The sequence below is a fragment of the Ctenocephalides felis genome, unplaced genomic scaffold, assembly GCF_003426905.1.
Source record: "Ctenocephalides felis isolate EL2017-DRISC unplaced genomic scaffold, ASM342690v1 CF-g0.4_SCAFFOLD_03570, whole genome shotgun sequence".
Classification (NCBI taxonomy): domain Eukaryota; kingdom Metazoa; phylum Arthropoda; class Insecta; order Siphonaptera; family Pulicidae; genus Ctenocephalides; species Ctenocephalides felis.
This window is the reverse complement of record NW_020539724.1, coordinates 16278828-16292321: the sequence shown is the minus strand read 5'-3', so window position 1 is coordinate 16292321 and position 13494 is coordinate 16278828. Positions and strand designations below refer to the sequence as shown.

Genomic DNA, 13494 nt, shown 5'->3' with positions numbered 1-13494 from the left:
ATGGAATAAACTGACACACATTTTGTCAAAACGTATAGGATTTTTTATTATTAATTGCCTATTAATATTTTTATAAATATCTTGTTCTAAATATTTTCTTGTTCGCACATGTATCTAACACATTATATACAATTCTAATGAGTTTTGAGTCGTTGTTTAAATGTAGAAATTTATATGTTAATGAGACCTTCAATAATATTCAAATCAGATTTTTCTAATCTGTGTTGAATCTTCATGCACAGTTGGTCTTCACAACCATTTATATGCGATCAGATTTGCGTTATATAATCTGAATAGTTTTTCGGAATGGCGTGATCGAAATTGTAATAATTTTATTTATTCCGTTGGTCTCCCCTGTGAATTGTGTTATGGGATCAGAAGTTACAGGTTCGATACCCGCTTCGGGCAGCTTGATGTCAAGCAGTAGTATAATATTCGACAAATATACTTGACTACTCGCTCTACTACTCTTGACTCGCATGAACTAAAATTGAATCTATTTTAATTAGATTATATTCAAAATTCAAAATCATCTCAAAATCTACATATATATATATATATATATATATATATATATATATTAATGTACAAAAATAAATATTATCTTTTCCTCCTTTAACAGAAGTGAGCAGTCCTTGTGGAGCACCCCAAGTACCACCAAACGCCCGATATAGGTATACAAATCAAGGACTCAACGCAGATTACCTGTGTGATCCTGGTTATGAATTATTAGGAGCACCTGGCTCTGTCTCATGTGACCAGGTTGAGAAGAAATGGCGGGGTGATATACCTTTTTGTGGTAAGTTAATAGGATAAAGGATAAATAATGAATATTTAATATGCGCGAAAGCAGAACTAAGGTATGAGATCACAGCACCACAAAATTGATTTTTTCTCCTCTCTTGTTTACTATTCCTATTACTGTTTTATTACCACTAATTAATGACCATTAATCACTTTATACTCGTTCTTATGAATTTTACTTTCCAAACTTCTGCTGCCATGCTCCCTGGTCATGTACTTCAGCTTTTAGTTCCCTGTATTTCCTATTCTCTCGTAAGTCATCAACCATCTGCATTCTTCTTCTTCACAATCTTTCCCGTCCTTCTATATTGCTTTCGACGACGTCGTATAGAAGACACTTTTTTGGCAGAAGGGATTCAATCTGGTTTCCTTTTCTTTCCAAGATCGTGGTCAGTGAAGTCTTTTCTTCACCCGCTCTTCTCAGGACTTCTTCATTCGTTACCTTGTCTGTCCACTTTATCTTCTCCATTCGCCTCCAGCAACGTATTTCAAAACTCTCAGATAGTGTTTGTCGGCCTTCTTTAGAGTCCATGTCTCTGATCCGTAAAGAGCTATGCAGCAGACATAGCGTTTTGATAGTCTCTTCCGCAAATCGAGATTCACTTTACTCGTCAGTAAGAATCTCTAAGCAATTTTTTTTTATTTATATGTACACATTATTTTCACATCTCAGGCAGAAGTGCCTCGTATAAGAGATTATGAAAACAGTTTTCATATTTTATAAATACATTTCATTTGACTATCTCATTAATATAATATCTATTATAATTAAATTATCAAAAAAAAAATTACATACAAAATTGTATGAATTCAACATTCAAATATCCTCTGGCGCCAGTAATTTCTAAAAATAAATTCCAGATGTGGTTTTGTCGATTCTAAAGCACTTTGGCTAGAAAAAACTTTCTGATTTTTTTCGAATTTCTTTCTGATCTGTGGTTTTCCCCTGAAATGGTAGAAATGAACTCTTAGGAACAGAATCGAGATGATCCGGTAAATTTTTTAATTTCTTACTATTTGACCCGCCCTAATAGATATACTTATAGTTTCCTTGTGATATTTTTTTATTCTCTATTTTATTTACAACTGTCCAGTTAAGGACATTTAATAAATTTGGGGTATTTACAATTGTCAGCCGTTAGAGGAACTTTGTGTACTAAATGGACATGTTGGAAAAATAACTCAATAGTTGTTTTCTCATTCGTTATAATATTAACAATATTTACTTATAAATAATGACTAAGTTATTTCAATCTTTATTAATTGTCATCATTTACAAAATTTTAAATCGTGTAAAATCGATTTTAAAAAAGTATTTTAAATCATGAAAAATCATTCACCAATGTCACTACTGCTTGATATTAGGCTGCCCGAGGAGAACATCTAACCTAAACATATAACATAGTTAACTTAATTTTATGATTGCATTTTTAAGCTGCAACTGTCCTTCTGATCAATTTATCTTTATTACTTTGTTTCCTACCATTACTATTTGACATTCCCAGATTATTATCATTTTTACAAGAGTATCGTGAATATTTAAACATGAGAAAATCTTAATAAATGTATCTATAAGATGTCTTTATTGTTTTGCCTTTCACGTATCCTTCAATCGACTGCACATGAGAATTGCAAATGTAACATAATTATCTAAAGTGTCTTTTTATGTAATGGTAAAAGATAATTCTAGAGGAATACATTATTGCATACGAATCAAGATGGTAATAAATGCAAGCAACATGGTGTAAGTTTTTATTTAGAACTGTAGTAGTAGTCTCAGTATTATACCATGTTTAGTTAATTAATTTTTACATTTTATTACTACTGCTTGATATTAGTCTGTCCAAGGAGAGTATCTAACTAGGAACCTCTAATCAGAAGTCAATACTTCTAAATATTTACTTCACGATGAAACTCCAAATTTCATAATAAATGAAATAATCTGTTTCTTTGGCATGACTTTGCAGTTTCTCAATTGCAATAAATTTATTGCACTCAAATACTGGTTAAAGCCTTAAGCCTTTTTTGTGACTTCTTATTGAGAAACTATGCTTTACAGAATATTTATCTCCCAGATCAATAAAAACATATTCTACAATTTTTTACCACCATGGGTACACGTATTCGATTTCCCTATTTAACATACAATAACTAACTTTTACCGGTAATTATTTTCTGAATCTTATAACAAGTTTGTAAGCGATAGTCATCATTCACAAACTTACATTATTATCATAATTAATAGAAATACAATAGTGTACTTTATATTCTTTGTCTCAGTAATAAAGCATTATTATTATTGCAAGAACACAAGACTCATACTTGTGTAATAAAACTTGAAGAGATAAAGGGCTAAGCACTTAAATTATTAAATATAATGAAAAAAGCATAAGTAGATGTAATCCTAAATCTAAAAGTACACGAAATCCTAAAAGACATATTATATCTCCAAGCGTTCCAAGCTATGTGCACAGTGCGCTGCAAAAATGCAAACTTTAATTAATTTTTATAACTAAACCGCTTTTCACAGGCCTCTAATATTTTACCACGGTCAGTTTGGGCATAAAGCCTACCATTATGCCAAATTTCATCAAAATCCCAGACGAGCAACGCGCGGGTCCTCCTTGTTAGTACAATATCTTGAAGCTTCATACTATATCCTTCTTTATTTTGTCCCGCTAAACTTATCATAATAAAATTTAGAACTTGTAAGTTATATAAGTGATTTTTTGTATATGTATTCTGAAAATTTATTGAAAATAGTAAGAGAGGTAATTGGAAAGTCTTAAAATATGCTGTAGTGTCTGGTTCGTTCAGTAGCGCTACTGGGCGGCTCTTTGGCTTGTACAGCAGTGTCTCTCCTGAGGAAAGCACTAGTCCAGCGAAAGAATTAATGTTGTCGTTTGTATGATAAATTGTCATTATAGTTTTTATTATTAACAATTTATTATGTTTTTTTCTTTAACCAGGTGTCAATGTAGCTCTGCACAGACCGGCAAATCAGTCATCAGAAGCTCGAGGAGGTTCTGCAAAGCACGCAAACGATGGTCATGGATCTGGAGGTGATAGAAAGTGTTCTGAAACTTTGAAGGAACCAGCTCCTTGGTGGAGTGTTGATTTACTGATACCTTACGAAGTTCGTCTAGTCAGGATAGCTACCAGGTAGAAGACCATAATGGACCAAAGTCTTGGAATTGGAACATAGTTGTTCCAGTTTCAAGTTCCATTGTTGCCAGTTCGAAATCATTGACTTTTGCTTAAATTTTATTTAATAGTTATAATAAACTTGATTATTATGAATGGTCCATTATCATTAATGTTTTACAGGGGTTGCTGTGGCCAACAACCTTTACAAGATTTAGAAATTCGTGTTGGTAACAGCAGTACGGACTTACAAAGGAATCCATTGTGTGCCTGGTATCCTGGTACTGTCGGTAAGCCCAGTAACAATTTTCATGAATCCCTAAGGTCTCACCACAATGTGACAACAATTCGTAACACATCTTTTTGGGCTTTCAGTTTTAGGTTTAGGTTTAGGTTTAGGTTATTAATTTAATTTATTTTTTTTTATCAGAGGAAGGAGTTACAAAGTCATTTGCATGTGCCAGGCCAGTTGTTGGCAGATATGTTGCAGTACAACTGGTGGGATCACAGGCTGCTCTTTCTTTGTGTGAAGTTGAAGTTTTTACAGCCGATGGTAATTTTATTTACAATACAGCTTAGGTCTTCAATGATTATTATTATTATTTAATATAGATAACAAATTTTTATCTGTTATCTCCAGAATTTTCTAGCGATGCTTGTGCACCTCAGGGGGCTGCTGCGTCCCTTCAAGTCGCCTCTTTTACTAGATCATGCTACGAATTTGCTTCTCAGCGCGGCGCCTCCTTTGCAGAGGCTCGGGATTCCTGTAAAAAACACGGTGGAGATCTACTTCACGATTATGATGCACTTACACAAAGGTAAGGGAAAGGTCAAAGGGATTAATAATTTTAAACTCCTAGATTAAAAACACTAACTATCCCTAATGCACTCAACTAACTGGATGGACCAAATCACATCTTGAGCTAAATGTCATGAAATAATGACCTTTGTAATATTGTATCTATTAATGTAGTAAAAGTACTTATATTAATTAAAAATATTTCTAATTGAAAATTCATGATACAAAAATATTATGGTTTTTAGTTTTTTGTTGTCTGAGCTGGACCGAAGGAAAGAATCCCTTAAAACTCAACTGGTATGGATTGGGGTCCAGAAAGAACCTGGTATAGCAGCTAGTACTTGGAAATGGGTTAATAGTAAGTTCTATTATTCATTATTGTTTTATAAATCATGTTATTACAACAAATATTATTCACTTCTTCTATAATTTATATTGCAGATGCCACAGTGTCGAGACCAGCATGGGGTAAAGACCAGCCCAATAATTACAATGGTGAGCAAAATTGCGCAGTTCTGGATGGCGGTAGGGGCTGGCTGTGGAACGATGTTGGATGCAATTTGGATTACTTGCATTGGATTTGTCAATATTGTGGGTATATTTTTATTACTCTGTTTCTAATTCTTATTAAATGTTATTTATCGAAGGTAATGTCGATGGAAATTCTATAGAAATGTTTTCTTCTAGTGCCTGCAAAGTGCGGATCACCTGACAGGAATTCTTTGACCCAACTAATCAGCGGAGGTTCCGGTGATATGAAAGAAGGTTCTACGACCAAATACGCATGTCCAGATGGACACATGCTGCTAGGAGAAGCACTAAGAACTTGCAGACGCGGAGAATGGACTGGTAAAGCACCCACTTGTAAATGTAAGTAAATGATAATGTATGGATAAAAAATGATATAAAGGTTGATAAATCGTAATTTGTTATATTTTGTTATTTCAGTCGTTGAATGTGGTCCACCACCAACTTTGGATCATGGAACAGTGTCTTTGATAGACAAAAGAACAACTTATAACGCGAGTGCTATTTATACATGCCATGAAAATTACACACTAGTTGGTAAGCAATAGTGTTTATGAAAGGCAATAAATTGGTAAAAGTCTATACATTATATAAAATTTGATTTAACATTTATTAAATACATACTATTGCATTGCAGTTTTATGGCTATCAGTTCAAGATATTTTCAACAAAATTATTATGTTTTTAGATTATGATACATTATGCACATTATTGACAACTGATAAGATGATCTGATAATATTGTAGTTTTATGATTCACTTATATTATAAAAAATTGAACCTATAAATCACAAGCATTTGTAGAATCTTTGCAGTTTGGCGTGTGTGAAATTAAAACAAGGATTTTTCTAATTTTTCTCTGTGCAGGGGCGGAGCGCCGACAATGTGATGGCGATGGTACATGGGGTGGTGGCGCTTCCGTGGAGACTCCTAGATGTTTATTACATTGGTGCCCAGCTCCGCCAAAAGTGGAAGGCTCTGTTCTAGATGCTACATTGGATCGTGCTCTTAAAGCTAAAACAGAAGTCAAATATGAATGTCAGAAGGGGTATACTTTATTTGGAGAAGCGGTGAGTAGAACAGGATCATTTTTAAATGATAATCAATAACTAATATTTTTGGGTCTTGTGAAAACAATTTGGAAAGTATAGTTAAACTTAAACATAAGAAAATACCAGTTAACGAGATTCAACTAATATTGTGCATGAATGAAGTAATCAATCCTTTACCTCTTTCTTGCTCCTAGACTATAAAATGTGAATTGGGAGGCTCTTGGTCTAAGCCTATTCCTGAATGTAAATGGGTAGAATGTCCACCGCCTAAAACACCTGCATTTGGTAATGCTACCCTCGTATTATCTGGTTTACCAACCAGAGATGGAAGCTCTGCCGGGAGTTCATCAGAAGGTCCTAGTGGACCGGTGCCATATGGTGGTGTAGTCAAGTAAGAAATAATGGCTTAGAAATAGATAGTTTAAAGAAGTAATACTTGGAAATAGACAATGAAATTAGGAATATGTGTTTAGTTGAGAATTGTATTGTTATTTACTATATCAATGATTTTTTGCTATATAATTTTTTTTCAGATATGCATGTGATGCAGATCACTGGCTGGTAGGAGAGTCGGAAGCCGTTTGTACCAGGGATGGAGTTTGGAGCACACCGACACCGTCTTGCGAATGTACGTTGAAAATTTAAATGATTTGTAAATTTGTAGCATTACTTTCATACTGATTTCTTAATAATATGTTTTGTCTATAGTAATAACGTGTTTGGAGCCCGATGTGCCAGCAGGCGGTTACGTCGTCGGATATGATTTCAATGTTCATTCCACCATTCAATACCATTGCGAAGCAGGTCATGCAAGAAGGGGGCCTTCCGAAGCAGAATGCAGACCTGATGGAGAGTGGAGCAGACCCGAACCTCAATGCGAATGTAAGCAGATTCATAATACTTAAATATGTATTATTTATTTAATATTACGATATTGAAAATTTGCACTTGTTCCTCATTAATACATGTTTTTTTCAGATGTCGATTGCGGACGTGTACCAGAATTAGCTTCTGGGCGTGTTAATTATGTAAATAGTACCACACATTTGGGTAGTGAGATAGAGTATTCCTGCTCTTCTGGTCATCGACTTAGGGGTTCCAAACGACGATACTGCCTGGACAACGGTCGGTGGAGTGATGCAGCACCAAAATGCGATGGTAATGGACAGATAGTAAATTTTAAAAACATTAATTTCTTTGATATTGTTAAGTTAAATTAGTTTATGCTAATTATTTTCTTTCTATATGTCTCTGGTTTGTTTGCTTTACTCATTTTCTAACAATGAATCTAATGAGATTCTTAAGTAATGTTAGTTTCAGTGATTTATGGTATAAAAACAAATAAGGTTTTTTATTTGTTTTTACTAATAAATAAAATGGTATTTTTTGCAGAAATCCGTTGTCCTGAACCTACAATTGCAAAGCACAGTATTGTATCAGTAACTGGAAATGACAGAATGTATGGCCGGACATTAATCCGTACTTCTGAATCAAGTTCTGGAAGCTCAGCAGGAACCTTCAGAGTGGGAGCCGTAGCAAAATACAGATGTGAAAGGTAATAAACTAGTAAAACTTGATTTTATTTAAAAACTATAGGGCATTCAAAGTACAGAGGGAAGATCCGCGATCTTGCAACCACGGGGTTTCGGATTGAAATACTTGCTTATATTCACTTGCTAATAAAGATCCAAATTTTCCGATTGAAAATTGCTTTTCGAAATCATATTTTACTGGTATGAAAATTATTGCAGAGAAAGGACAACCATTGGGTTGCTCTTTAATAATGCTTGGTAGAAGAAAATTCGTCACAACAGCTCATAGAACACTGGGATTAGTTCTACTGCACAAATTGCAGTAATATTTAAAAACACGATTAAAAATTATGTCTCTATATTATTCTCCTCAATTTCATTTTCAGAGGACATACTTTACAAGGAGAAGCATTGAGCACGTGTGAAGAAACTGGACATTGGAGCGGTGATGTTCCAAATTGTCATTGTAAGCGATTTTCCATAAAGTTCTACCAAATAAATTTCATTTAGAATATTCACCAATTTATTATCATTTTAGTTGTGGATTGTGGTTCTGCACCATCAGTTACACACGGTCGCGTAACTTTGGCAAGCAATGCATCATATTATGGTGCCGCAGCATTATATGAATGCGAACCAAATTTCAAACTTGTTGGAGTTTCTAGAAGACTTTGTATGGAGAATGCAACGTGGAGTGGTGATGCTCCGAAATGCGAAGGTTTGATTATATATATATATATATATATATATATATATATATATATATATATTGTTGGGCACCGCGTTGATGAACAGAAAGGGCTGTTGGCACCGCTATATTCAAATCGGTGTTGTTGCTCTGGACCTTCCGGAGTTCCTGAAAACTCACTTGCTGAAAATACTTGAGATTGATAAATGAAAAGACTATTTCAAAAACTTCACTTTATTACAATTTAAGTACAAGGAACTCGGAGGTATTGGAAGAGAAGTGTTTGCCCGGCGACCGACAGATTAAGACTGATTTATTTCATAATTATTAAAACTAAAGTCCTTTGAAACGTAGTGGGGATTTGTCTCGAATATTCTATGCAACGAAAAGGACAAAGTAATGAATTTAGCTGATTAAACAAAATATTATTCATGCGAACTTGGTGAGAATTGTTAACTAGGCGGAATGTCAATAATATGATCTTGGTGAGATTTGTCGATGTAGATTCATGATTTCGTGAGAGAATGTTAATGTCAGCTACTACGCAGTAGTTTGAGAAAAGTTAATATGAACCGGTAATATCAGCTAAAGCTCAGGGGTTCTAAGATTTCAGTCTGGACTTGTTAGAAATCTAATATTATGACAGTGGTTAGCAACTTGTAATATCAGGGGTGTACAACAATATATATATAAATATAATTTAGAAATATGAACAAACAGCACTCATTTGCAACGGATTTTTGCTACGGATTTGGATTTTTTTTTACTTACCTTTGTTGCCTATTTACATCATTTCGGTAATTGCAGAAGTGACATGCCCCGAGCCCGAACTTTTGGACGGAGCAAGCGTTACCTTGTCAAGTGTCACCGTCGGCGCAGTTGTGACTTACAATTGTCCAAAAGGTTCTTCTCCCCTGGGAAATCTCACTCGTACCTGCAACGAACTAGGAAAGTGGACCGGAAAACCTGCCAGATGCAAACGTAAGATCGAGATAAAATTTAACATTATTTTACAAAAATTTTAACAACTGGACAGATAAATCATTGCCAAACGGTAAAAGACATCGTTTGCGAAATAATTCTCGAATTTAATCTTTATCTCTTCTTAGATATTTAAATGTATTAAGATTTTATAGGCAATAATTGGGTATTACTATTTGAACATAATGTTCTGAAATATATAAGTTTTCATGATTCTTTTAACAGCTGTGGAGTGTCCTTTACCTGAAGATATTGAATTTGGTCGAGTGGTATTAGTGAACTCTTCGAGAATTTATGGTGCTAGTGCCGAACACCATTGCGCTCCTGGTAGACGGCGTGAGGGACCCTATTTGCGAAGGTGCCTTGAAGATGGTTCATGGTCAGGAACAATACCACGATGTGAAGGTAATATTGATTCGACTTTCTTATAACAATAATATGTTAGTATTTTTATTGTAAGTTTAAATTTGAAATTTTTGCAGTTGCAGCAGATGAGGCTACTCAAGATGGAGGTGTTCTTGGATTAGCGATCGGGGTTGCATCTGGAATATTATTATTTATTCTGCTTCTTATGGGACTCATATACATGCGATTGTAAGTGATGAAATATTTTGTTCTGCATTTGAATACTTTTACATATTATAAATCGAGGAAATTATGGAAAACAAATATATGTATATACTTTCTGTATAACTGGATATTCCCACACTCTAACTGTATTGAAGTATATCATATTTAGTTGATACTGATATTTATCTTTTAATAATAGACGAAAGGCTAGGCCAGTCAAAAATACTGAAAATATTGAAGGTGCCGAACGAAAAGAAGATGCAAATGCAGCAGTTGTAAGTTATGCAACATTAACTGATGGGCAAACGAATCGACATCAAGGTAAGCATTTTAAATGCAATGTAAGAGAGTTGTTGCACCTTGCCAGTGTAAAGGTGCAGGTGGTTCTTTTTACCCCAACCACATGTAAGCTATTCTAGTGGTTATATAAAATAATTGTTAAAGCCAACTTAAAAATAAGAATACATCTTATAAAACAATTAACTAACGACTACTTAAAAATTTTATTCAGGCGTTGTAAACTAAATAACAATGCTCAAATAAAAAAATCTAACCACGAAAAAAATACTTTGGATAAAATATTGACAATGTGGCTATCTATCTTGTGATGGCTATGTAGCTAATTGAATTACAACCTCATTATTCTCCACAGGTACTTATGACATGTCAGACGGTCTTTACGACGCCCCTTATGCTTCTGTCAGAGGTAGCGGGCCCCCTTCAACGCAAGGCTATCCTCATTCAGCTAATTATCCTGGTTCTATTGGTTCTAACCAGTACCACGGATATGAACCAGAGCCCAGACGTCCCCATGCTGTAACTGTTAATGGAGTGGCTGTGAGATAAATTGAAGACAATGTATAATTAATATTTGTAGATACTTTTTTGTTAAGTGTAGTATGAATGTATATTATTTGAGTGATGTGCGTTTTGTTATACAATTCACAATTTATATATATATATATATATATATATATATATAATAAAGTGCTGCTGTGTGTAAAATATATGTTAATAGTAAAGTGCATGTGCGAATGAGTGCGTGAATATGGATTTGAATCTAATGATAACATTTGTAAAGAAATACCTAAGTTCTGATCATGAATGTATTAATTTTATTTTTGTGCATGTCTGTGCTTAGATTTAAGTGTATAAAAATTAGAGGTTTTTGTTATTCAAAATTTTTAGCTCTTGATCACTTACTTTTCTTTTATGTGTTCATCTTAATAATAAAGCGCTTGCCAAATTAAATAATTTTTACATAATATATATATACATGTAAATATTTATATGTATATATATTAGGGTGGTCCTTAAAATGGTCATTCTCGAAATTTCTTGCTCCCAGGGGCTCAAATGGTTCCAAATTGATAAAAAACAATTCTCTGAAAGTTTTAGCTCTTAATATTAACGTTTAGATAGAGCGCAATTCAATCAAAGTTTGTATGGAAAGAGCATGGAAAAATTTTTGAAAATTTAAAAAAAATGTGTTAGGTATAACTAAGCGACAAATGAATGAGTTTTATTCATTCATTTGTTCGCTAAATTACATCTAAAAAACATTTTTTTAATTTTTGAAAATTTTTCCATGCTATCTTCATACAAAACTTTGATTGAATTGCGCTCTATCTAAACGTTAATATTAAGAGCTAAAACTTTCAGAGAATTGTTTTTTATCTATTTGAAACCATTTGAGCCCCTGGGAGCAAGGAAATTCGAAAATGATCATTTTAAGGACCACCCTAATATATATATATATATATATATATATATATATATATATATATATATGCATATAATTCAGTTTGAACAAGCACAACTATCGTTCAACAGGCAAACTCTTAAAGTGAAACACTCACTTTGTGAACTAACAAATATATTCAAAATTTCAAACACGAAAATTGCTTGTTGGGCGTGTCTCACTGTACATATGTATAAATAAGTCTTTGATAAGAAAATCTCTTTTCTTATATATATATATATATATACTCGTATATATATATATATATATATATATATATATGTGTATATATATATATATATGTATATATATATATATATGATCATTTTAAATATTGTATACTTAAATACTAGTAAAAATAGTTAATATATATTGTATATTTTAAGATGTAATTAATATGTAAAGAAAGTGGTTGAATAAAATTGCAAGTGATGATTCAAATTTATTGTTTTAATAAAATATCCATATAAACATTTATATATTTTTTATACAGTAGTGAAACTTTAGGAATCGATGTGGTTTTAGTGAAATATTTATATATATATATTATATATATATATATATATATATATATATATATATATATATACATTTTATATATTCTCGTGAGGGCAGTATTGGGTTATATTCTAGATGATATTATATTTGAATAAATTATATATAAAATCAAAAACTGTTCGAATTAGGAATTATGAATATATAAATGTATATATTCATTTTTTCATCATTATAATTGAACTAAGCTACCGTAGTTTGTATGGAAGTTGGATATATAAATGTATATATTGATTCTTCCATCATTATATATGAAATAGCTGTCTTAGTTTATATGGAAATTAGATATATAAATGTATATATTGATTTTTCCATCATTATATTTGGACTAGCTATCTTAGTTTGTATGGAAAATGGATATATAAATGTATATATTGATTTTTTCATCATTATAATTGAACTAGCTACCGTAGTTTATATGGAAGTTGGATATATAAATGTATATATTGATTTTTCCATCATTATATATGAAATAGCTGTCTTAGTTTATATGGAAATTAGATATATAAATGTATATATTGATTTTTCCATCATTATATTTGGACTAGCTATCTTAGTTTGTATGGAAAATGGATATATAAATGTATATATTGATTTTTCCATCATTATATTTGGACTAGCTATCTTAGTTTGTATGGAAAATGGATATATAAATGTATATATTGATTTTTCCATCATTATATTTGGACTAGCTATCTTAGTTTGTATGGAAAATGGATATATAAATGTATATATTGATTTTTCCATCATTATATTTGGACTAGCTATCTTAGTTTGTATGGAAAATGGATATATAAATGTATATATTGATTTTTCCATCATTATATTTGGACTAGCTATCTTAGTTTGTATGGAAAATGGATATATAAATGTATATATTGATTTTTTCATCATTATATTTGGACTACATGCCGTAGTTTGTAGGGAAATTGCATATATAAGTATATACATTGATATTTCTCCTAAGCCGGAACCATAATTATATATAAAAGCGTATAAAGGAATCTAGTTAGATTCCTAGATTCAGGAGGCGATTGCATGCAGCGCCTCTATGCAAAATTGTTCCCAGTTCTTGAGGAACTAACATTTGACAGTTCTTGC

At 32.4% G+C, this 13494-nt stretch overlaps 1 protein-coding gene across 1 annotated transcript; it reads left to right on the top strand.

Annotated features, from left to right (window-relative positions):
* Positions 1-368: 368 nt before the first annotated feature.
* Positions 369-10944, top strand: LOC113383460 (sushi, von Willebrand factor type A, EGF and pentraxin domain-containing protein 1). The gene is made up of 23 exons (XM_026621725.1): positions 369-423; positions 623-799; positions 3774-3966; positions 4132-4238; positions 4379-4501; positions 4589-4766; positions 4993-5105; positions 5189-5338; positions 5435-5617; positions 5696-5812; positions 6142-6344; positions 6521-6717; positions 6860-6954; positions 7035-7208; positions 7305-7484; positions 7719-7881; positions 8245-8324; positions 8397-8576; positions 9354-9527; positions 9753-9932; positions 10010-10121; positions 10297-10418; positions 10750-10944. Exons 1-23 carry the CDS (start codon positions 369-371, stop codon positions 10941-10943), a joined length of 3450 nt encoding a protein of 1149 aa, XP_026477510.1. The 3' UTR covers position 10944.
* Positions 10945-13494: the final 2550 nt, after the last annotated feature.

What these genes read in the sequence shown, in the direction of transcription:
- LOC113383460 (XM_026621725.1), top strand. Translation starts at nt 369, where the DNA reads ATGGGATCAGAAGTTACAGGTTCGATACCCGCTTCGGGCAGCTTGATG. An exon ending in TATGATGCACTTACACAAAG is followed by an intron (nt 4,767 to 4,992) that starts GTAAGGGAAAGG and finishes TATGGTTTTTAG; the next exon opens with TTTTTTGTTGTCTGAGCTGG. An exon ending in AACAATACCACGATGTGAAG is followed by an intron (nt 9,933 to 10,009) that starts GTAATATTGATT and finishes AAATTTTTGCAG; the next exon opens with TTGCAGCAGATGAGGCTACT.